Below are 23,708 nucleotides of genomic sequence, written 5' to 3'. Positions count from 1 at the left end.
GCTGGCACCACCATAATATATATTTAATTAATCAAAAGTGATCCAACTTCAAACATTAGAATTCATGCTCTTTAGAGGTTCTAAAGAAACTGAGTAAATATTGTCAGCCATGGTGTGGAGAGGGGGAAGGAAAAGGAGAGAGGTTTTGAAGTGAGTCACAATCCATTGTGAAAGGTACAGGAATCTGCATAAAAGAACTAAATAAATAGAGTGTGTAAGGGGCGGAGGCATGGAAAAATCTGTACCTACCTGAATAAAACAGGGTTGTTAACACAGGAATCTTGGCAAGCTTAACCAGAATTCTAGTGTCAGGTTTTAAGAGACACTTGAAGATCTCTCAGCTGTTTGTGAAGCAGTTTATAAGAAAACAAAGGAAGGCAGAGAGTATCTTGAAGGCCATTGCAATAATACAGAGGTAGCCCTGAAAAGCACTCTCCCACAAAGATGAGCAAAATACAGTACATGCAGCCAAAGCAAGCCAAAAGCAGAAGAACACAGTGTGAGAAGCAAACTGAAACTCTTAGGCATGCAAAAATCTCCTGAGTTTAACAAAATAATCTTGCATAAGTTGTTTATTAAACATACATCCTGCCCTGCAACAATATTTTGTAAAGTGATGTTGCTTTGAAGCCCAGCCCCACACAGCTGCTTGCTCACCTTCCCCCAGCAGGATGGGGGAGCAAATTGGAAGTTAAAAATGAGATAACTCATGGGTTGTGATAAAGACAGTTTCCTAAGTACAGCTAAAGCTGCACCCAAAAGCAAAGCAAAACAAGAAATTCGTGCACTGCTTCCTGTGGGCAGACAGGTGCTTCTCCAGGAAAGCCAGGCTCCTTTAGGTACAGCAGCCACTTGGGAAGGCAGACACCATCACTCTGAGTGTCCCCCTCTTCCTTCTTTTTCCCCCAGCTTTGGATGCAGAGCATGGTGCCACCTGGTCTGGACTGTCCCTGTGGGCAGTTGGGCTCAGCTGTCCTGGCTGTGTCCTCTCCCAGCTCCTTGTGCACCCCCAGCTCACTCACTGTGGGGTGGGGTGAGGAGCAGAAAAGGCCTTGGCTCCATGCAATAATGAAAATATCTTTCTGTTATCAAATCCAAAACACAGCCCCATGCCAGCTACTGTGAAGAAAATTAACTCTCCCAGCCAAAACCAGCAGAAGTGAACAGTTTATTATTAGTGTATGCTGGTGGAGAGATAATCCCTGCACCTGAAGTGCTCTGGAAACCTCATGGAGAAGAAGCAGTGTGCTCTCAAAGATGACATTGAGCTGATTTTTTCCCTGCCCTCTGTATTTTGGACAAATAAAAATGAAGTGTGAAGCTGCTGAGCAGTTTGTTGGGGTTCCTTTCACTTCTGAGGCTCACACAGGCTTTTTGCTCAAAATGCACAACTGGAAAAAGAAAGGTTTCCCAAGTCTTTATGGTAACCTGTAAAACAGTTTGCAGTTAAGAAGTTGAAAGGCTGGATTCAGAGGAAATATGATCCAGATGAATTAAAACAATTCAGTGAATCTCTAATGTGTATCATTCATCTTTTCATTGACTTCCCCTCCTCAATGCTTTCACCATCCTACAGCTGTTTGTGCTTTTAAGTAACTACTGCACAACAAAATGTGTATTTAACTTCTTTTCCTCAAAATACCTGCATCCCATACCTGGGCCAGTGCACAGCTGACTTTACGTACTCTGGGACTGAATCTTCCCATATTGAAGGATAAAAGGTGGCTGTCAGCTTGGGGAAAATCATTGTCACTCTTGGCAGGTGTCTGCACTACTCAGGAGGTTGAATGCTATGAGTTTGGTTATCTTGATGACATGAGCTCCCAAAGATCTCTTCCTGAGATGCATTTGTGACCTTTTGGGTTAATTTGTGAGGACTTTTGCATTAACATATTACATCTCTGAGTGGATACTGCAAAAGCAGCACTGGAGAAGCAACTCTGTGCTTGCAAGTGCCACTCTCAGTGCTTTACCCAGGATAGTTCAACTGCAACTGGTGTCTGAAGATAATTAATTTGCAGTCCAGCTAACTGAACTGGATTTAATAATTAAAGAGACATAAGTAGTTAGTACTTGAATTCTCCTGAGCTTGGATGTTACCACTTTTGAAGCATGATGTAATGCTAATTTGTTTCATCAAGCTTTTTCCCAGGAAGAGGCTTGGGGAATGGTAACAGATGTATGCTCCAGGAAATTCTTTGGTCTCTTTTCCCCCCATCTCTTTTTGTTCAGGCAATTAGTCTATGGGGGAAAAAAAGTGAAGATGTTTCCTCCTTTTTCATGTGGTGTATGATCTACTTGTGAATCTGTTAGATGGTGTCTAAATGTTGTAAGGCTGTGAGCATTATAGAATGTATCCCTATGCTTCTACCATGACAAAAAGAAAACTGCAGCAAGTGAAGAAATAAATAACAATAGGGATTATTTTCCCCTGTATTTTGTGCAGTTATGCCTCATAAGTGAAGAATGAGTGCTGTAGTTTGAGAAACCCTTTTGTACAGAGCAGGCTGGTAAAATAAATAATGCTCTGTTTTTAAGGAAGTCACATTGTTGGTAGGAGTACAGTCTGCTCACACTCAAAAGTACAGGCTCCAAGCACCTCTGTGGTGAGAAGCAAACAATGGTCAAAAAATAGCCTTAACTCATCTCCTCCAGTTCTCCCATTCTGAATGAATTAGACCTCTTCTTTTGAGCCACAAAACTTACTAATGCTGCAGCTTGTAGCTCTTTCAAAACAGTCCCTTCAGAAGCTGTCTGGCAATTAGCCAGGTGACTAAAATCAACTGGATTTTATCTTTTTTGGTCAGAAATATTATGAATCATCTGTGAGTGACTCTTGGCTGTCCATATTATGTATATGACATTTTTCATGGTCACACTGCTCACTTAATACAACTAGATTAGACTTTGACTCCACTAAAGGACTTTTGGGTTTTTTTCCTGATTAGCCATTGAACTAAAAACCATACCTGGAGTTGTATTTTAATGCTAATTTTAGAGCCACTTCGTGTCCTGTCAAGCCGTAATTAGACATGATCATTCTGTTCTCCCCATCACATAAAATCCCTCAAACAGCCTGTTCCTTTGGGGAGATACAAATACCTAGAACCTACCTCTCTTGGGACTTAGTTGAGGTCTGAGCACAAGCTGTAAGGCTTTGGGGTGCACATAGGGCAGAAGGCATCAGCTCCTGTGAACTGTGACAGATGTGAATGGGTTACCCCTCTGTAGGTTGTGGAGGGGATGGGGCAGTGCTGCTGAGGATTGAAAAAAGGACCAGCTGCTCACTTGAGTGATCTTCACTTCTGTTTGACTGTCCCAAGTTTGACTCTGCCTTGCTACTTACCTTTTTATACTCTATTTATAATGGACAGCATGCCACTGATTTTTATTTTACTTTATGCAGCCATAAAATTACCTTATTAGAACAACACCTGCTGTTCTTGGACATTGGAAAATTGGGACATTTTTCTCCCTTAAACTGTAACTAAGACAAAAAAGTTATTGCTCAAATACCCAAAGGATGTATAGATGGAAGTGCAGCCTCAGACAGATATTAAAGAATTTCCTTTGTCATTGTTTTGCTCCTGGGAGAAGGGTTGGTTGGAAAGTATCCGGTTTTATCATGAACCTTACTTGAACAAGGCTTGGTGTTCCCAGGGATTTGACACTAACAGAGTTGCTTTCTAACGTTTTTAATGAGGAAGAATTCCTTTTTCAGCCCTGCTGTAAAGAAAAACCAGCTGCAGTGAACGCTCTGTCGGGTCAGGGGCTGAGCATGAGCTCTGGCCTCACTGAGGTCGAGGGAAAACCTTCTATTATTTTCACCCCCTTCTTTCCACCTCCCCAGCTCTTGTGAAAACTCTGCTGGTAGAAAGTGGCCCAGATTTCCTGTACTTTGCAGCTTCTCTTTGTAAACTCAGGGAGAGGAAGATACATAACTGGCTTGCACAACAATGGGTGATTTTAAAAATGAGACTGATAGGTGGAAGCAAATTGTTTTTCTTTGTGGTCTGCCTTCAGCTGCAGGTCTGGTTTTCAGCAGGTTCCTGCACCATTGACTTGTGTTTCCAGCATTGATTGGGATGCTCTGCAGATAATTGTCTAGCAGGTGGCAAAGTCGGAACTAATCCATCAATTGGTTAAATTCCACCTAGTCCAAATAATCTTGTTAGTAGCTGTTTTGCCCTTTCAGCAGTCACTTTAATTAATATTCAGGGTTGTGCAGACAGGCAGGTTTCCACCCTGCTAAAGCAGGAATTGATTTTTTTTTAAATTTTAAGTTAGAGTTAATTTGCAAGTGTCTTTTTTTGTCCTATGTCAAACAGTGCAGCCTCTCAAAAACTTGGAATCAGTACCACCAGCTTGTTTGACACAACTGTCCTGTCTGGTATTGTTCCTTCCACTTAGAATATGTTGTCACTTATAGAAATTATGTAAGTAACTTCTGAGATGGTTTGGACTCCCCGTGAGAATTTGGTTCCCATGTGTCTGATTGCAGCATTACCTTATAATCAAAATTATTCTTCTGTGATGTTGAAGGTGCTTTCATATTTGTGAGCAGGAAAATATTTGCAGTATCACTAAAGCAGTTTATAAAGCTAATTGAAAATGCAGGACTTGATGTGAAAGCTTCTGAAGGAAAGAGTTTTCATCCAGGTCTTCAAAAGGATTTTTATCATTCTGTTGCAGAAGAACGTGAAACAAAGTGAATATGAATTTTCTACACTTGGTGAAGTATCTACTCAAGTTGAAGAAATCAAGTTGCTCTACTTGATTTCTTCTTGTTTTGGCAGCTTTCTGCTCCCTCAGGCTGGAACAACTCTGGTTGGATTTAGTGGCAGAAACTTGGTGAATAAAAATCTGGAATTGATCACCTAAAGTATTTTTCATATTAAAAAAAAAAAAAAATTAAAAATCCAGGTTTCGCTTTGCTTTGAAAGTGTGTAAACTGATGTTTGCTGAAGTTGGCTTCCAGAGAGAGGTTGTTTTCTTTCAGGGGTAAATAACCTCTGTGAGTGACTTGACAGGAACACAGAAAACTTAGAGACAGTATTGAGTTGTTTTGCAGTGATTTAGAGGCCTTTCTCAAGTATAATGTTCAAAGATGCTGTTTCTTTTAAGAATATTCCCAAGTGTTAAATGAATCAGTTGCAGTACTAAGGCAAACCTTTATGGATTGTTGTGGGTAGCTTTGATTCCCAATTTCTCTTGCCCTTGAATTGTTTTTGCCACAGCCCTACTAGTAAAAGACAACATGAGCATAAATTGGTTTGACTGGCAGAATGTGGGGGCAGAGAGCTGATGTCCAGTGCACATTTGACTCTGCACTGTCAGCAGTTTGATCCTGATTGCTGTAGAACAAACTGCAGCACCAGAGCCCACGTTCATCATTTCCTCTCCATCAAATGCTTCCAGTCCTTTGCTGCCTGCCCCCATGGCACAGCTTTGCCCAGTGGAGTGTTCACTGCAGGTTTTCTTGGTGTTAGGGCTGCATCAGTTGACTCCTCCTGGCATGCAGGGTCACACAGGCTGCCAGGGCAGGTAAAAGTTCAGTGATTTTCTCAGTCTGTCTGCACAGAGCTGCTTGCTGGGAAGGCTCAGCTGAAGTGTCTGTGCAAAGAATGCTTGCCACAAGCATCAGCTCATACTTAATATCTAATTATATTAAAAGAAATAAATCACAGAGCTGCTGTAGTGGCACCAGAGGGGAAGAAACCATGTGTCGTGTCTGTAATTCTGGTTTGTGAATAAACAGGATGGGAATCTGAAAAGATGTCATGGCACTTTTGTATTTCTAATACTTTATTCTTAAAATATCTCCTTGCTTTTGCTGAGCTCTACAACAGTGTTTTTGCAGTCTGAGGGAGTACCTGCATTCTCAGGCTGTTCTCTGTTCTGCTGCCAGAAGTGGCTCTGCTGACCTGTGCACACTCACGTGAAACCTCAGCATGACCCAGTCCCTGTTTCTGCTCTAGGAACAGGCACAGCTGAGTTTGTCGAGTGCAAGCCCTTGTTGCCTGGGGGCAAACATCTACCTGAAAGAGATGTCAAGGGGCAGAACAAATTCACTAGGAATTTTTTGTTGATAGGAAGCAATCTTTTTTTTTTTTTTTCCTGGTTCCTAAACAGTCTGGGAGGAACAGATCTCTCAGTGAAACTGCATATGCTGACAGCTTCTGCACCTCTTAAGTGAAGCCTAGAGATGTGTGGGATTTTTTTATCAATGTCAGGTCTCTAGACCTTTTGATTTTTGCCTGCCCCCTGCAATGCATTCGTTTGCCACATCAAAAATATAACTTGGGAAGAGGAAGAAACACAAGGATCAGAACTAAAAGGCTGAAATTGTCCTAAAAAGCATTTTCCCAGGGCAAGTGCCTACACTGATTACAGTCATGGACTGAAATTTGTTTCCTGAAGAAATGAGTTTCCATCATTCACATATCCAGCTAACCCTCAAATCAGTGGCTTTATGCCAAGGCTTGCAGATGTGTTTGAGGAGCTAGCCTGTGAATTCATAGATATTTTATCTTCCACCTAGAGTTCTTTTAGTCTTTCCAGAGCTCCCAGAATGGGGCTCAGATTGTTCCCATTTCTAGGAAACAGAATTGAGAGATGTGCTTAAATTCTGAATGCTGCCAACATGTGGGTAATGGAGGTGTAGCAGTGGGTGGTTCTGAGCAAACACCTGGCTCCTTTCAGTGTGAGCTTAGCCCTTGTGAATTTTGCTCTCAAACTTCTTTTCCCCTTCCTTCTCAGCTTCTTCTTCATTATTTCTTCCACATTCACATGATGTTAATATCTCATTTTCTTTCCAGTTGCCATTTTAGCATCAGACTGTGCTTGCCTGACTGATGTTTTTGTTGGGTGTGGGCTTGTTTTGGCAGATGTTTATTGAACAAAACAAGATGAAAAGGCAGAGTCAGTTGCTTCTGCAAAATTTTGCTCCTGATCAACAGCTTTTGAAGGCTTTGGATGACAATGCTAAGCTAACCCACACATTAGAAGAAGAGAGGCTTCAACACCAGCAAAAGGTAAAACAGAATTTCTTTTCATCTCATCTGGAAGTCTTTGAAGACCTCCTGAATTTAAGGAGTGCTGTGTCTTAATTGTGTTCAGGATTACTTGAGATCATAGCCCCTGTAAGAGCTTCGAGTTTAAAAACTAAATTTCAGAGAAGGTTGTGATTTCCTTCTGAGTCACTGTTCAGATATGAGTACAGAACTCAAAGGCTCCTGAGCCTGAAGAGGCTCTGGTTTAGGCAAGTATTTTATTCTGGGTGCCAGTGAAGTGCAGTTAGAAGCAGTGAGTCAGGTTCCATTAAGTGAAGAGATGGCAAGAGCATATTTTGGACATTGAGTAATACAAAGGGTGTCTTAGGGGTGTAAGGAAAGAACAAGAGGTGAGAGGTAGGCAATGGTTTGGTTCTTGCTGAAAAAATGGATGGGGAAAGCCAGACAGATACACTGGAGCAGGGAAGTGTTAGGTGAATCTGCAAAGTGCTGTGAGAGGATCTAAACTGATCGGATATAAACAAATTTATGCTCTGAAACTAGACTAGATCAATCTCTTTACTGGGAGAAGTCACCATTGCTTCCCAGGAAAGCCTGAAAATGAGCCTTGCTTTAACCCTGAGGCCTGTTCCTAAAACTCTGTTAGTAGAAGGGATAGGTAAACAATTCCTGTTCTTCCATCAATACTGCAATACTAAGACTGCATTCTCAAATGCTCTGAATGAATATTTTGGAAGAATCATTTCCAGTTGATAGAAAACCTCTGCATCTTTGGCTACTTTGAAGTCTAGAGCAAAATGTATATATTTAGGGAGCTGGGAAGTTACTGCTACTCTGCATCTGAATGCTGCCTCTGATTCAGATATTCCATAATTTCCCCACTGGCATCTGCATGAGTTGAGACAAGGGAGTTTAAATAATGAGCCTGTCAGTGGAAGCTGTAAAAGAACAAAAATGTCAACGTTCTCGTGCTTCAAATGAGGAAATGTTCTGAAATTAATTATGTGATAAAAACTCTATAAAAAGAAAAGGGAACAACGTAAAGCTTAAGTACTTTGGAGCTAAAGACATATTTTAAAGAAGAGATAAAGCAAGTTGGGATCATAACAGAAAATTCTGACATCTCTCAGAAGAATCTTTCCAGCTCTCATTCAAAATTTTTCCTTTTTCTGGGACTTCTGCTTCACTCCTGTACTATAACATGATGTTTTCAGCCATAATTGTTCCTAGTGGGTTATTTGCCAACAGGAGGGACAGAAAATATATTTTATTGTGATGAATGCTCTTGTTTGCTAACTGCAGATTAAAGAATTAGAAGAGCAGCTAGAGAATCAGTCACTGCACAAGGAGATTGGTCGCCTTAAACAGCAACTAGAACTTTTGGAAGAAGACAAAAAAGAACTGGAGCAGAAGTGTCAGCATGCAGAAGAAAAAGCTAGGGACCTAAAGCACTCAGGTAAAATTGTGTAATAACTTTGATTTCAGGGGTGAGGTGTGTGTGTGGTTGGTGCACATCTACATTTGAGACCCTAGAGGCTTCTGTGTAGCGATGACCCAGACCTTTGCTTCATTAGACCAAGTACAGCAGCTGCCTTCAGTGGCAGAACAACTGTGTCCAAAATGTGTGTCCAGGAATAACCCTGTCAAACTTCTGTAAGGAACAAAAGTCCTGTGGTTAGGTTGCCCTGAGTCTTAGAGATGGATAAATATATGGGAGTAGGTGTCTATGTGAAAGACACAAAAGATTACCCATGGACTTTAAAGTCACTTCGTTGATTTTTAATTTTTGTTACCTTTTGAAATTTAAAAGCAAGTTTAAAATACTGCAATTTTAATTTGAATCCATCATTGCAAGAAAAAAGAACCATATCCACTTTGGAAATCATATTCTTCTCCCATAACCTACTGCACACAAAACAGTTGCTAAGGATTTTTGTAACTAAAAGAAATTCAGGACTTTTTTTTTGCCTCTGTTTCTGCCCCTTCCCAGTTAATTATATTTGACAGCATTTCAAGTGCAGAAAAGCAATTTCTACATTTTAGGTCTGACATGAAAACAGGAGAGAAAAAAATCCATTCTACCACGACCCAATTTCAACCATTTTTATGGGGAAAGCCCACACCATCGGCAAGGTAGAGAGAGGTCTGGAGGTTGAAATTGTCAATGTCTTTGATCTCTCGTTGGTTCATTCTCAAATACAACCTCTGATACACTGTTGCAGAAATGGGATCAAGTTTTCCCTGCTCTGTCGTTTTATTTGAAGAATCCTGTGTGAGGGAGAGTTTCAGTTTCAGTAGTAACTCAGGTTGGAGGCAGCTGTTTTAATGGGAATCCTGTGCGTTGTTCTTGGTAGAAAATGTCAAAAAATTGACTTTGGGCAGTTGCGTGGTTTACTCTTGTTTGTTCTTTAGTTAATTAGTAGAGATTTTTTTCACCAACCATCAAAGCTGGTTTTCAGAGGGGACGAGAGAGCCCAGGAGCTGACTGTGCTTTGTTTCGTTGCCCCCGTGCAGTTGATGAGCTTCAGAAGCGAATCCAGCAGTCTGAAAATCCTGCCCCGCCTCCGCCGCCGCCCCCGCCGCCGCCTCTCCCTCCTCCTCCTCCTCCCAACCCCATCCGGTGAGTGCTCCCAGCCAGGGCAGAGCAGAAGCAGGGCTCCTTCATCACTGGCATCCAAGCAGAAGAGTGTAATTCAAAGGAAAAAAGGCTTTCTCCACCTGTCTGGGGCTCCTGAGCTGCACCGTGGCTGCATTTCTCTTCACAGAGAAAAGCAAGGCACAACTTCCCAAGGGTATTTCTGGGAATCACAGCAGGGAAACTCAGAGAAAGAAAAAAAATATTCTTGTCTCATTTGCTGTGCCTGTGTTGTGCCAAAGGAGGATGCAATATGGAGATTGTTTAGCCAGAGTGATGGGGTTTTGTTTCCTTGGCCTGTCAGGGCCAAGCACGTGTCCAGGCTGTTGGTCAGCAGACAGTCACAAGATTCTGTTCAGTTCACTTGAGTGGAGTTGAGTGCTTGTGCAGATTCAGTGTAATATAGTTTAATATAATATAGAATAATATAGTATAATAAAGGAATTAATTAGCCTTCTGATATCAGTGGAGTCAGATGCATCATTTTCTCCCTTTGTCATCGGGGTTGCTCTGTATTTACTGTACTGCAGGACATGCTCAGTGCCCCACCTGCCCCCAGACTTAACAGCCTGACCAATTCTGAGCAGTGCCTGCCTTGCCAAGCCTAACAGATTGTCTAGACTGTGATTTTGGAGGAGGAGGGATACCTGTCTCCGCTAAATTTAGGAGATTATTTTTTTTCCTATTCACCTGATAGCTGTAATTATAGACTTGTGAAATGCTTTCTATTGCCAAGAAAACTCCTTTGAACCAAAGGAAATGTTGGATTATTGTGTGTTCCTTCATGTCAGATACTGATGATGAAAATGCAGACTCCATTGAGTTCCCACAATTACTTTCATAAGTTAAAAAGGAGGAAAAAAAAAAAAAAACAAATGAAAATCACCACCCAGTCATCAAGCATTTTTGGGCAAAATTATCAAAATTTGGCTTGATTTCTACAAAGGACTATAAAAGAGGATGACCAGTCTATGCTGATGTATCAGGCATTAGACCCAAATTAATTAACAAAACACTAAAGGACACTTAGTTAATTTCAAAAACTCTGCTAGCCTTGACATTGTCTGCTTGGTTTTAAAAATAAATGGACTTGGATGACAGTTTGCAACCTTCTGTAATAGAAATGACATGCAGGAGTCTTGTTAACTACTGTGTTAAACTTATGAATAGATCTGATTACTGGGGAGAATTCATCCCTTTGTGCATCTTGCATTGTTTTTGGAAACTGAACATATTCAGGAAGATTGTGTTTGGCCTTTTGCTTCTTTTATGTCCATTAACTCATTTGCCTGCTTGTTCCTTTCTCACTGATGGATAGCATGAAATAACTGTGGAGGGGTGTCATGGGATTTTTTGTTTAAATTTGTGCCCTTTACTGTTTGGAGTAGGTGCAACTATTAATTTTGAGCAAAGTCAGACTATTTCCTCATGCACTGTGATGTGTATGTGGGTAGAAGTTGTTTCAGGACATAGGCAATGGCTGCTACATTTTTCTGGGACAGAGTTTTGACCTTTTAGGCAGGGATGTCACTGCTGTGTAGGGAATGATGTTCAGTAGGGGGTGACTGGCCCCACTGACACATCAGATGTGCACAGGAGCTTTGTTCTTGAAGATGAATCATTTGCTGGTGTGGACTTATACATTGTGAATATAGTGAGGGGATAATTATTTGACACTGTAAGAGATTACAAACTTGGAAATGGTGAGGAGATACTGATCACCATATTTAAGTGTCCTCTGGAGAACAATACTTCAACATCTACAGCTCTTCTTTCTGTTTATTATGCCAGAGCAGCTTCTGTTTGTCATGTGTCACAATGAGACCCTGGCTTTTAATATTCAGATCTGGAGTGTTTTGATTTGTGCCTAATGTCTGTTAAAAAGAAATAAATTTCTCTGGTGCATTTTGATGGGAGGCATTGTGGGGGGTAATTCAGTGCATCTGCATTCGAGAACCATTAAATGAGTCTTTTGTAAGTGGCTGTATAATCAGGTGTAAGCAGGCTGGTGCTGTGTCATGTGCAAGCTCATTCTGGCAGTGGGGGGGCCCAGGACAGAATGACAGTGGGGGGGCCCAGGACAGAATGACAGTGAGGGGACCCAGGACAGAATGACAGTGGGGGGGACCCAGGACAGAATGACAGTGGGGGGACCCAGGACAGAATGACAGTGGGGGGGCCCAGGACAGAATGACAGTGAGGGGACCCAGGACAGAATGACAGTGGGGGGCCCAGGACAGAATGACAGTGTGTTTCATTTCCCCCCAAGGTCTCTCATGTCAATGATTCGCAAGAGATCTCACTCCAACACCAACGTGAGCAAGAAGGAGAAGCCTCCTCAGCAGGAGTCAGGTATGGCTCATCCCTTCTCAGGCTGTGTGGGTTATCTTCTGGGGCTGCAGGAAAGGAGCTGGGGATAAAGATGGTGGTTCAGATGTTTCTGATTGACAGCATTATCTACAGCTCTCCATATCCAGCACGTTCCTCTGCCTTGCAGTCCAGAAATGGGATTGCAGCCCAGGAATTTGTGTGTTACAGACACATTTTATGAAAAATTCTTTCCTTAGGATTTTTTCTCCTGAGAAGCTGAGAGGCCTCAGGAACAAAATGTAACCAATGGTTATCTGCTGCTGTGGAATGCAACAGGGGCATCTGGGATTGGGCTCATGTGGTTGTTTCTAATGAATGGCCAATCACAGTGAGCTGGCTCAGACTCTCTGTCCAAGACACAAGCCTTTGTTATCATTCTTTCTTTTTCTATTCTTAGCCAGCCTTCTGATGAAATCCTTTCTTCTATTCTTTTAGTATAGTTTTAATATTATGTGTATCATAAAATAATAAATCAAGCCTTCTGAAGCATGGAGTCAGATCCTCATCTCTTCCCTCATCCTCAGACCCCAGTGAACACGGTCACATATGTGCACCAACATGGGAAGTGATATCTTTGGTTCTTTAGCTTTGGTATTCCTAGGAGTGGTGGCTGAGGACTCTGGGCTTGTCTGGTTCAGAGAAAAGGAGGCTGAGGAGTGACTTTATTGCTCTCTACAGCTCCTGAGGAAGGGACAGGGAGGTGCTGAGCTCCTCTCCCTGGGATCCAGTGACAGAACACATGGGAGTGTTTAAAACTGCATCAAGGAATGCTTAGAGTGGACATAAGGAAGAATTTATTTATGGTGAGAATGGTCAGACACTAGAAAAGGCTTCCCAGAGAGGTGGCTGGTGCCCCAAGCCTGTAGGTTTTTGAGGCTCTCAGGAACATGCTCTGACTTCTGGTCAGCCCTGAAGTGGTCAGGCTGTTGGACCAGATGGTCACAGTGAAACATTTTGTTGTATTCTACTCGAAACTCTTGAGATCCCAAGTAAATTTGTGTAGCCCTCATAGCCACCTCTGCCTCCACAATGAACTGGTCCTCAGCATCCAATTTACTTCTTCCAAAAGGATTTGAGTATGAACAGTCTTTGAGGCTGCAGGTCAAAAACCTCAAGGGAACACCTAGCACTTGCTGTAACTGGAGAAAAGTTCTAATTTTCCTGATTGAGCTGCAGCATGTGCAGGGCTTTGTGCTTCTGCAGGTTACCTGCAAGAGGCAGAAGACCAAACCTATGAGCATTAAACAGAGAGCAGGTTCTATTCAGCATAATACAGGGAAATTTCTGAACATGGAAATTTCTTCTGTCTAGAGCCTCTCCACAGAGCTTGTTTGTTAAATACTTCAGTTTTCGTCCTTCAATTCGTATCTTGTGAAATTACCACTCAGAGTTGACTGTAATTCTAATCCTTTAATAACACTGAAAACCTAAAACAAAACAGTCTTGCACTAAGGTAGCTCTGCATGCCAAGTAACAGCTGAAATTGCATTTTATTGTTGTTGATGGAAGCTGGAAACTTAGTAGGTTGAGAACAGGAGTTAAGTACAGATTTGCAAATGACTGTGAGTGCCTGAGGAGTCGGGGCTAGTTAGACAGGCATTGCCAGTTAAATAACCAAGGCTTTTCTTGCTGTTTCTCTCTTCCTTCTGAAGCAGCAGGAGTTTGTTTTTAGTGAATTGCTTAACTCATTTGCTGCCACTTAAACAAAGAAGGGAACCTGGCTGAAATTATAGGATATAACTGTTAAAAAGACCCCTGCTGTTAGCAGACTAATGGTATGTAAGGCAGGCTGGATTGTTGCATGGAGCCAGCAGGCAGGAAGTGGGGGAAAGAGAGTTTTACTCCTTCCATTCTCAGGTGAGGAACTGAGGAATGGAGTGACATGGGCAGGTCCCTGGGGGAATTTCTGGGAACTGGTTACCAGTCTGAGAGAAACAAGGTTGTTGGCCTGGATAGAGCAGTTAGAGAGATGACCTTGTGTGAGATCTCTGATGAAGGGTCAGTCTTATCTTTCAGTAGAAGTCCAATTATGGTGCCTTGATTTGTCAGAGTTCCTTGAAGCATCCTAGATGTTTTGATTACAACTTTCTGTTGAGACTGTCACAAGTAGTGATTGCATGAAATACTCTGAAATTCACTCTTAAGTTCTCAACTCCCCATTCTTTCATTATTTATTAGTAAACTAACAGTTCTGACCTTTCTTCAATTACATATAAACTGCTTTTCCTCTTAATAGTTGAGCTGTCCTTAAAATAACAATTTTAAAAAGGCAGAAAATTCTTTCTTTATCTAGTTATTATATCAAACTTGAGTCTTGTTTTAACCCCTGTTAAGGACTTAGAATGAGTGGTTTCTATCCCATACCACCAATTAAGCCTTTATATTTGAAACAGTCCTGTTTGTGAAATTAAAGGCTGACATTAAATCAGCTTAGAATACATAAACCACATTTCTATGAATCATCAAGAGTACCCTGACAAGTGAGAGAGCAGAAATCTTTTTAAAATTCCTGTTACATAAGGTACAAGGTTGGCAGCTTTGAATAGCATCAAGCCTATTTCTCCAAGTATTTAAGTGCTCTTCCCCCCCCCTCCCCTTCCTGGTATGTTAAGGGTTTTTTCTTTTGTTATCCAGAATAAGTTAACAGGCATTATTTAGGTTCATCACAGAGCTTCATATGTCATCTCAATAATTTGCAGTCCTGATACCAAATCTCTTGACAAAGCAGCCATTTCCTTCCATGGTATTTCAGTTTTTCCCTTTAACTTGATGCAGGGTTTTTTGAAGGGGTGGGTTTAGGTCAGGCTGAGGTGTTGGTGTGCTGTTCCTGCCAGGTCCTCAAACCCATGAGAAATGGGGGAGTCACTGTCCTGGGGCATTATCAGCTTGTCCTGTGTCAGTGTGGAAGTTTCTGCTGAGCCCCAGTGGAAGCAGAGCTGTGTTCTTCCAGCCCCTGCTGCTTCAGCCTAGAGCACTGAGCTTGTGCAATTCTCAGACAGGTCCTGGAGCTTGGTGCTTTTCAGGATGAGGGCCCTGCTTCTGCCCAAACTTCTGCAGCTGGGCATTTGCAAAGTCAGGATGCTCAGTGCAGGGTGGAATTTTATCCTTGAGGAGCTGGGGACAGCTGAGCTGATAGCAGAGATCCCTGTATCCAGAATGAGAACATGGTTCTTTACTTTGTACCATTTCTGGGCAGTTCCTCTCTGAATTGTGATCTGTTATTTGACTTTTTTAGCAGGTGAAGAAGTTACAGATCTGAAGAGGCAAGCTGTGGAAGAAATGATGGACAGGATTAAAAAGGGAGTTCACCTGAGACCAGTCAACCAGTCAAGCAGGCCTAAAACAAAGGTTTGGAATAAGTAGCAGCCCAATAATTTTAGCTAAGTACAGTAATTTACACTGAAAATAAACTTTTCTGTTATATATTCAGAAGAACACATTTTCCTCCCCTCATTTACTTTGCTTGATTTTGCATAAAATGAATTAGAGCAGCAAAAAACAACACAAACGAAGGCAGCAGTAAGTAAGTAAAGGCCAGTTTCTTTGACACAGAAAGAAGCTTGTAAACAAACAGCTGGTAAGAAACAAAAAGCACAGAGAGAATACCTAAAGTGCTTAAAGGGGATGATCAACAAGTAGACTGCATTAACACTTTTTTTTTCTTTTATGCAACACAACTTCTACCTGAATGTGGCTACTGTAGAACATTGCTTAGCTCCTTCACAAAAGCATAATCTTTATTTGTAGTCTGTGGTTCACAAGATGCTGAGAGCTGAGGCTCTGCTCTTCATCAGAGTAAGGAAATGGATGGAGTGTTAGCCCTGTGCCCACGGGAGGAGGGGACAGGGGGGTGTCACACAGCCACAGGCCTGGGCAGCAGCCCCTGGGTGAGTCTGTCTGCAGGCACAGAGTCTGTCCTGGGCCACTTCATGTGACTTTTAACATTTGTGTCTTGTGTTTGCTTACAGCCAGAAACACCAAAGCCCTCTGAAAGTGCAATGAAAGAGCTAAAAGGGATTCTGGTAAGAGGAAACTTTCATATTAAATTTCATTTTCTTCTCATTGAGCTGACAGGGCTTCTGTGCAAACCTGTGAAACTTCTGCATTTTGGGTTGAAGCCGTAGAAGCAAATCCCCCAATTCCACCCTTGACTTTGGTTTGGCTTAAGGAGAATTAGTTTTTGCACTCTTCTCTGGGTTTGTGTGCTCCTGCCACTAGAGGGGATTTTGTGGTCTGTGTCTGCCATAGATTCTTTGGAAAATTTCCAAGTACTCACCGTGGGGATGCTTAGGGATGGAGTATCTCTACCTAGTCCAAAGTAAAGACCCTGGACTGCACATGCAGTAGATGCAGAGTTGTCCTCATCAACTGGTCTCTTTCCTGTGGCACCAGATTTCTTGTTAGCATAGGTGAGGTTTAAATCAAGCAATAGCTCTGGTCTGTCTGCATTTATATGTAGAAAAAATGGATTCTGAGTAGCTGTCCATATAACCCCTTGTCATAAAATAAAAACTTAAAGCATGTTTGGCCCAGCTGAGAGCAATGTGCTCCTGTTGTGTCCTTTACTCAAGTCATTGCTTGTTGCTTCTTTTGCACAAGAGCTAAAATTGTGTCAGAAGGATCTGTAGTTCTTGCTCCCTGACTTTTGTAACCCTGAAACGTTTGAGGTGCCTCTTTGGCAGGTGAAATTCTGCCAGTATTGAAGCAAAATGCTTCATGTCCACTCTAGAAGGTGAAGCTAATCATTCTCATCACCCTGTGCTTAAACAGCCCATACAAAAAACAGTTCAGTGGTGCTTTGGGGGATGCAAGGAAGTACAGCAGAGTGTGATTTAAAATCAGCAGCGATGGGTTAAAGTTGCTGTTCTCCAGTCATGTGAAGAAGCAGGGGAAGAAGGGAAGAAATGGTCTCTAGAGAGAGTCACTAGACCCTAATGCTGAGCCCTAATTAGAGGGACACTTAATTAAATGTGGCAGTAAATAGGAAAGGAATAAAATGCAACAGTGAGACTGTTCTTTAGGCAGAATTCCATAATTACAGGAGTAGTGGGATGTGGTGTGCTGTTTGCAGCAGTGAGGGTTGGACAGGGCTGTCCTGCCCAGGCTCCTTTCTCTAATAGCTGTTTTATTTCTCCAGCACTGTGTCTCTGACATCAGGGAGGCTTGATTGTGCACTCAGGGGGAGCAGGCAGAAGCCTGCAGGCACTGCATTTCTGTGTCAGGCTCCTTGCTTTCGAGCCTCTCAGGGTATCTGCAGTGCAAGACCAACTGTATAAAATGCAGCTCCAGTCTGTTCTTGAGAGCAGTGATTATGCACAGTCAGACAACAAACATGGGGGTGGAATGTGATGGAGTAAACATTTGTTGTTACTATGCTAATTATGCATTTTGTGTAGACCTCCATATAATTGTTACAAACACAACACATTTATGTTGTGCAAATTCCAGAGTTTGAGTGGCTCCCGTTTTTAAGTTGCTTTTGTACACATACATTTGTACAGATCTGGAGCATGCTACTAATGAAAAACCTGCTCAGTTAAATTTCAAATAGTTTTGAAAGAAGATTTTTTAAGTTCTAGGCAGGAGTGAAAAATTAAGAGCATCTTTGCAGGGCTCCTGAAAGTAGCACAGCTTTTGCAACTTGCAGTGCTATTTCCTTTTTTGCTTGGCTATTTCTAGTCAAAAGTTATGTGCTTATCAACAAAACATGTCAATAGAATGTTATTTATGATCTGGAAAAATGCTGTATGAGTCTGACATGTTCTGGAAGGCTGAATGAATAAGATTTATGGAAAGATTCAGAGGGAAAATGAAATAGTATATGGGTACCAAATTTCCAGTTGCATTATAAACATTTTGGGCAAATTTTACAATCAAGTATGTTCTGATCCAACAACTAATTTTTGGGAGTGGGAAAATGCATGCAGTATGCACTAAATGTGTGTTTAAATTCCTGTAGGCAAGTTTGTGAGGTTTCAGGCTTTGCTTAAAGCCTCTTTTCCTCCCACTTTAAGAAAAGGGCTCCTGAACTTGCAGCTTCACTGATACCACATGCTAGCCTTGGCATAAGGCAGTAATAGCATTTGCTTATGCATTTATTAATAGCATTTATTTAATAATATTTAATAATATTATTTATTTATGTTCTGTAGGTATAAAATACTGTTTCAGCTTGAGATCTAACTCTGTGCAAAAGAGAAGCCTTGAAGTATATAGACACAGAGTCAGGTTTATGGCAGAGCAGCCACGTTACAGGATATAATCTGTTACAGTTGTAGCTGATAAACACTGACTTCTGCACATACATGTATACACCAGGATGCAGCAACACAGGACCATGCTAAAATATAAAACCCACTGGAGCAGTACAAAATGGATCTTTGGCTCTTTGTTAGCAGAGGTTAATTATGTGCATGATAACTCTCCAGCAGTTTCTTAAGATCCTTTACACGTTAAGATGGAGGAAGTTGGCAGTTTCCCACAAACATCAGAATTTGCTCACCAGTGGCAGGGCCAGGGCATCTCTCTTCAGCCTGGTATCACCCCCCTAATGTGTAGTGAGTGTGGTTTGTCCCTGCATCATGAATCCAGGTCAGGGTGGGCTGGGGAGGGGATCCCAGCTGCTCCTGTTGTGCCAATGGCAGAGCTTGGCACGCTGCTCTGGAGCTGCAGTGTGAAGGATTCTGAAGTTGTGCACGTGAGCTGCTTGGCATCATCTGTCCTCAGGGAGTTTCTCATTCCTTTCTCTTGCTGCAGGAAACACTGAATAAATCCACCAGTTCCCGAAGCCTGAAGTCCCTTGAGACAGACAGTGGTGAAACAGAGCTGGAGCGAGTCCTGCGGCGCCGGAAAGTGACCACTGACCAGGACAGTGGCAGTAAGTGCTGCCCTTCAGGAGTCCCCTTCCTCTCCCTGCATTCAGGGGCTCCTGGAGCTCACATTCTCTTCCAGACCACTGCCATTGCAGCCATTATGAGAACTTCACCTTCTTCTTCTTCTTCCCCCCTGTCTCACCTGTTGCTTTTCATTCCATTTTCTCCAAGAGCTGCTTCTGTCAGGATTTCTGCACACACATAGACTCAGATTCTTCTTTCCATCCTGGAGCTCAGATGTTATTTGCTTGAACCTTGTCTCTGCTTTGCTCTATTCCTGGTCACATCTCACAGTAGACACTAGGGAGAGTATATTTTCATGGGGGCACTGGCATTGCACCAGCGTCAAACCATGACAGACCTACTGTGAAAATACTCTTGAGAGTAACGAGAGCCAGAGAAATGAGATTTAGGAGTGGTGCTTTGAATTAACCTCCTCTGCAAACCAGGGGTTTCCAGTTTTTATGCTGTGCTTTACTGTCATCTTCTGTAAGAAACTGTTGATGTTCTGCACAATTTGTGCAGGTGTGAGTCCATGCCACGGTTGGTGCAGGTGTGACTGGTTTGAATGTCACTGTAGAGCTTTATCTTGGACTTTGCAGACAGCTCATTAGTACTGAGAGCTGGCATTTCTGCAGTCAGGCTGGGAGAAGCACCAAAACTGTGCCTGAGTGGGGCTGTGAGGGCAGCAGGACTCACCCCCCCAGAAGACAGGAGGATCAACACAGCAAATGCTGCCTGTGGTACAAGGAAGGGAGAGCAGGAGCTGTAAATGCAGTATTTTGATATTCTCTTGCACTGGATGCTGTTCATTAAAATTCCATTTTGATTTCTGCAGTTAGCTTGAATTCTGCTCTGCTCTTGTGTTGTTTCTAGACCAATCTGGGTAACAGAAGCATTAAACTTTGTTTGGATTTTAGGTCCCACTGGAATCTTGGCCACATCAGAATCAAAGTCTCTGCCTGTGCTGGGTTCAGGAGCCAGTGCCCCACAGGCAGCACTGAACCAGAAAGATGTGGAGACAGATTTCACTTCCAAAGTACCCAACTCAGGTCCTGTCCCCAACCAGCCTAAGGGTGCTACGGGCTCCAAGCCTACTTTACAGTAAGTAGAACATGGATTTCCAGATATATTGTAGTACAAGATGTGTTTGGTAAGTGATTTAATATCAGTTTTGGTTAACAAGATAAATGCACAGTCTGCAGCTGTTTACCACTGACTCCCCAAATAATTTGCAGCCTCATGTGAAAGGAGAAATTAAATTCTCTTTAATAAAGTTTTTTTCCTCTAAAACCTGTGAACATTCTTCAAAACATGTTCATTTTTGTCAAAAAAAAGCCCTCAAGAGGGCTTTTTATTTGAAGAATAACAAGGTTGAGGGTTTTTCCATATCCTGAAGAGGGATGATAGTTATATTGTTACCTCTTGATTAAAAGTAGTTCTGGCAAATACTTTAAAAAATACAATCACATGAGTCATCTTGGTCTATATGCTGCTTTGCAGGGATGTTTCTGTTGAACCAAGTCCTGACTATTACTCTTAAAAATTTGTTGGTAAAAATTTTGAATTACCTTGAAATCTCAAGTTAAAAAAAAAAAAAAAGGTGCTGCATTTGCACGGGTGGGCAGCAGAATCTTTCACCACAGCAAATTGAAGACCTGAAACCAGCATCAGAGTTAAACCTACTTCAGCAATATTTATTTCAGATTCCCTGCAGGATTGGTTTGTTCTCCAGCAGTACCAGGCTCCTTTTGGAATTAGGCTGTGCACTTGCTTCTGTTGCCTTGCCAGCTTGCTTGTCAGTTTGTCATTTCAAGAAAAGGAAAGAGATGAGACAAATCAGATTGGCAAAATATTGTAGTTATGGCTAATTAAACTTCTGATTTCCTGCTCTGTCAGTTAGAAAATACCACCAGTACCTATTCTAGCAAGTCTCCATTGCTTTGTTCAGAGGAGAAACTCATAACAAATGAGCTGAATATTCAGTTTGCATTTTTATGAACTGATACTTCATTCTTATGCAGGTACTTTCATCATTTATTTTTGAGTGGATGGAGAGCCCAATTTCCTTTTGTGCACTACAGTTGTATTTAATTCCCACAGAGAATTAAAACCAGAATGTCATTTTCAATCATATGTATTTTCCCCTTTTATTTCATTTAAGTATCCTTAGAAGAAAAATGATCTTCATTTTAATTTAATCAGAAAGATCAAGATATTTTCAGCAGTTGTTTAGGCATGAATAGTGCCATTGCATTTTCTTGAGCAGCTACCCTTGACAGAAAGGTGAGGTTGATCCTGAAAATTGTGTTTGTAGTTTGTGGATTTCTATGATTTGGAACAAACCAGAAAACACAAGACAATCCTGCCACCTTTTGTGTACATTTATTTCAACGAACTAAGTGGAAATTGCATTTACAAGAAAGGAAATGAAATAATTGCAGGCCCAAGGTCTCACAGAATGCGTGGTGAATTGGCTGTGGAAAGGATCTTGTGCTGACAGTCACAGTTGTTATGTGTTAGAAAAGCATATGTGAAGCTCAATTTATTTCTCAGCTTGCCTATTCAGTGACATCCCGAAAGACACATTTCACTTGAATTTATCTGTTCAAAGCATTAAAACAAATGTGGTGGGCCAGAGTCCTTAGTGCTGCAGGGCTTGCTTGCACTGAGTGGCTGGTGTAACCCTGCTTTACTGGGACCACTCGTCCTTGGGGATGGATTTCCAGTGAGGGAGGAGGTGCTGGGGCTCTCCTCCTCTTGTGTGCCAGGCTGGCAGGAGGAGCAGGGATAACCTGCAGGCCCCACACCACGGTACAGAGCAACTGCTTTGCTTTTCTCTCCTGGCTGCTGTTTGCAGCAGAGGTTGGTAGAAGCAGCCTCCAGACTGGGAGGTGTGAAAGCACTGTTGGAAGCAGGGCTCCTTGGAAGCAGGCAGCAGAGGGGAGTTCATCTGGCCAGCAGGTCTGACAACTCAGCTCTGTAATTAGGCAGTTTTCTGGGCTTCCCTGCAAGCAGCTTGGCTTGGATGAGCAGAGCACTTCTGAAGCAAATCTCACTATTGTCTGTGTTTGCTATGCTTTGATTTGTAATCTGGAGAGCCCTTAGTGCATCCTGGATCCCTGGATTTATGGCATGAGTGAAGCTGAACCAGGACATGTGATCCATCCATGTTTTTGGGTGTCCTGGGGGGCCCCACAGTGAATCACCCTGAGCTGTGTGCCCTGCAGCAGGGGCTGCTTCCCTCCACACTCTGCTCCTGTTTCACCACTCCATTCCCTGAAGAGCACTGAACAAACAGTGCCCTGCCTGGACTGGATATCCTGCAGGAGAAATCCTCTTCTCCTTATTCCCAGCTGAGATTGAAAGATGCAGCTCCCATCATTTGCAATTCCTTGAAATCTAACCAAGGTGTGACTTGTTCATCTGTTTGCAGCAGCTGAGCAAACCTTTCCCATCACAGGGGAGCACTGCATGTCTCATCATTGCCAGGTGTCTCTTGCAGGGCAGGCTTTATTCTTCTCTCTTCGCCTAGATTTTAATGTACAGCTTGCTATAGAAAACCTGAGTTTAGAGGCCCTGGGTGAGGTGTTATTTCAGTGCAAGAGGTTCTTGTGTGTCTGAAGCCATCAAGGAGATGGTTTGGAATGTGTGAAATCTTGCTGAGGTGCTGCTTAGAAGGGAGACATCAGTAATTGTGTCCTGTAGAGAAACTGAGGCCTCACCTGAGTGTGCAGGTAACTTCCCCTGCAGATCTCTTCCCCAGTGTTTAACCCAGTATGAGTGTAATTTTGGGACAACTGCTTAGAAGAGGTGACAATTTATTTTCCTTGGCAGCAAAGCCAGTTCCCATGACCCCCTGCAGTGTGTGGGCACAGAAGGGAAAGGTGTGTCTGGCCCTGCCCCTGGGTTTTGGGTTGTTTGGTGGGGTTTTTTTCAGCACTTGGTAAGCATTGTGTTCCTGGGGTGCAGAGTTGTCTGCTGACAGAGTGCACTACAGAGAGGGTTAGTCTTAATCTGATGATTTTATACAATTAAAGGATTTGTCCTCCCTCTCCCAGCTGTAATCTTAGTACCCCACATCATCTACCAGCTCTGCAGGGAGCAGCTCAGCCTCAGCTGGAATGAACTGCAAAGGTTTTCCAGTGCAGCTTGAACGTGGGCAATTTAGTTTAAACAACAGATGAAGAAAACAATAGGATGTTCTGGAAGTTGAAGGTCTCCTCAATTTTAACTGTTTTAGAAGCTACTGAGGCATTTTTCTTAGCTGGTACTCTTTGTGTGCCATCTCAGTGCAGGCAGAAGCTCACCAAGATTCTTCATTTAAGTAAATTTGCTGATCTTTTTGAGCTTTTTCAAAAGAAGCACCTGAAAGTGGGAACAGTGTCCATGCTAAAGATTGGCTGCAGCTCTGTCCTGCTGGCTGCTTTGTACTCAGCTGGGTTATCAGGGGCATTCTGAAATGGAGAAGGTTCCTTGCCCTTCCTTCACAGGTGTCTGGTGTTGCAGGTAGCACTTCAGTAGGGAGCAGAGGGCTGATCCACCAGTGTCACTGTGTATGTTCCCTGTAATCACTGCTGGACAAATACGGGTAGTGCTGTGGTGGAATTCTTTGTTCATCTCAGACTTTCAAAACTTGGAATTGGTGTCTTTTTTACTGTTGCTCAGTATAAGCCTGTGCTCTTCTCTGGTTTATTCTCCTACCTTGTTGAGAATTCTGAAATAATAGACACATGTGCAGTTTTTTGCTTTTATTCTCAATGAATACTGACATAAAATTCTGTTTTCTAATGGATACACATGACAATGATTTTACAA

At 42.4% G+C, this 23,708-nt stretch overlaps 1 protein-coding gene across 2 annotated transcripts in view; it reads left to right on the top strand.

Moving 5' to 3' along the window:
* Nucleotides 1-23,708, top strand: part of SHTN1 (shootin 1) — a 56,309-nt gene that overhangs the window by 27,264 nt on the left and 5,337 nt on the right. Inside the window, exons 9-16 of one of the 2 annotated variants that reach the window (XM_036385715.2) lie at nucleotides 6,888-7,034; nucleotides 8,316-8,469; nucleotides 9,528-9,633; nucleotides 11,918-12,000; nucleotides 15,257-15,366; nucleotides 15,987-16,040; nucleotides 18,775-18,895; nucleotides 19,811-19,994. In XM_036385715.2, coding sequence (XP_036241608.1) covers nucleotides 6,888-7,034; nucleotides 8,316-8,469; nucleotides 9,528-9,633; nucleotides 11,918-12,000; nucleotides 15,257-15,366; nucleotides 15,987-16,040; nucleotides 18,775-18,895; nucleotides 19,811-19,994 — 959 coding nt within the window. Of the gene's footprint in view, nucleotides 1-6,887; nucleotides 7,035-8,315; nucleotides 8,470-9,527; nucleotides 9,634-11,917; nucleotides 12,001-15,253; nucleotides 15,367-15,986; nucleotides 16,041-18,774; nucleotides 18,896-19,810; nucleotides 19,995-23,708 lie in introns of both variants that reach the window. The other variant, XM_036385714.2, reaches the window with a different exon arrangement.

Source organism: Molothrus ater, chromosome 8 (genome assembly GCF_012460135.2).
Source record: "Molothrus ater isolate BHLD 08-10-18 breed brown headed cowbird chromosome 8, BPBGC_Mater_1.1, whole genome shotgun sequence".
In the NCBI taxonomy this organism is placed as follows: Eukaryota; Metazoa; Chordata; class Aves; order Passeriformes; family Icteridae; genus Molothrus; species Molothrus ater.
The sequence above is the reverse complement of the archived record's forward strand: the minus strand, read 5'-3'. Positions and strand labels throughout refer to the sequence as shown.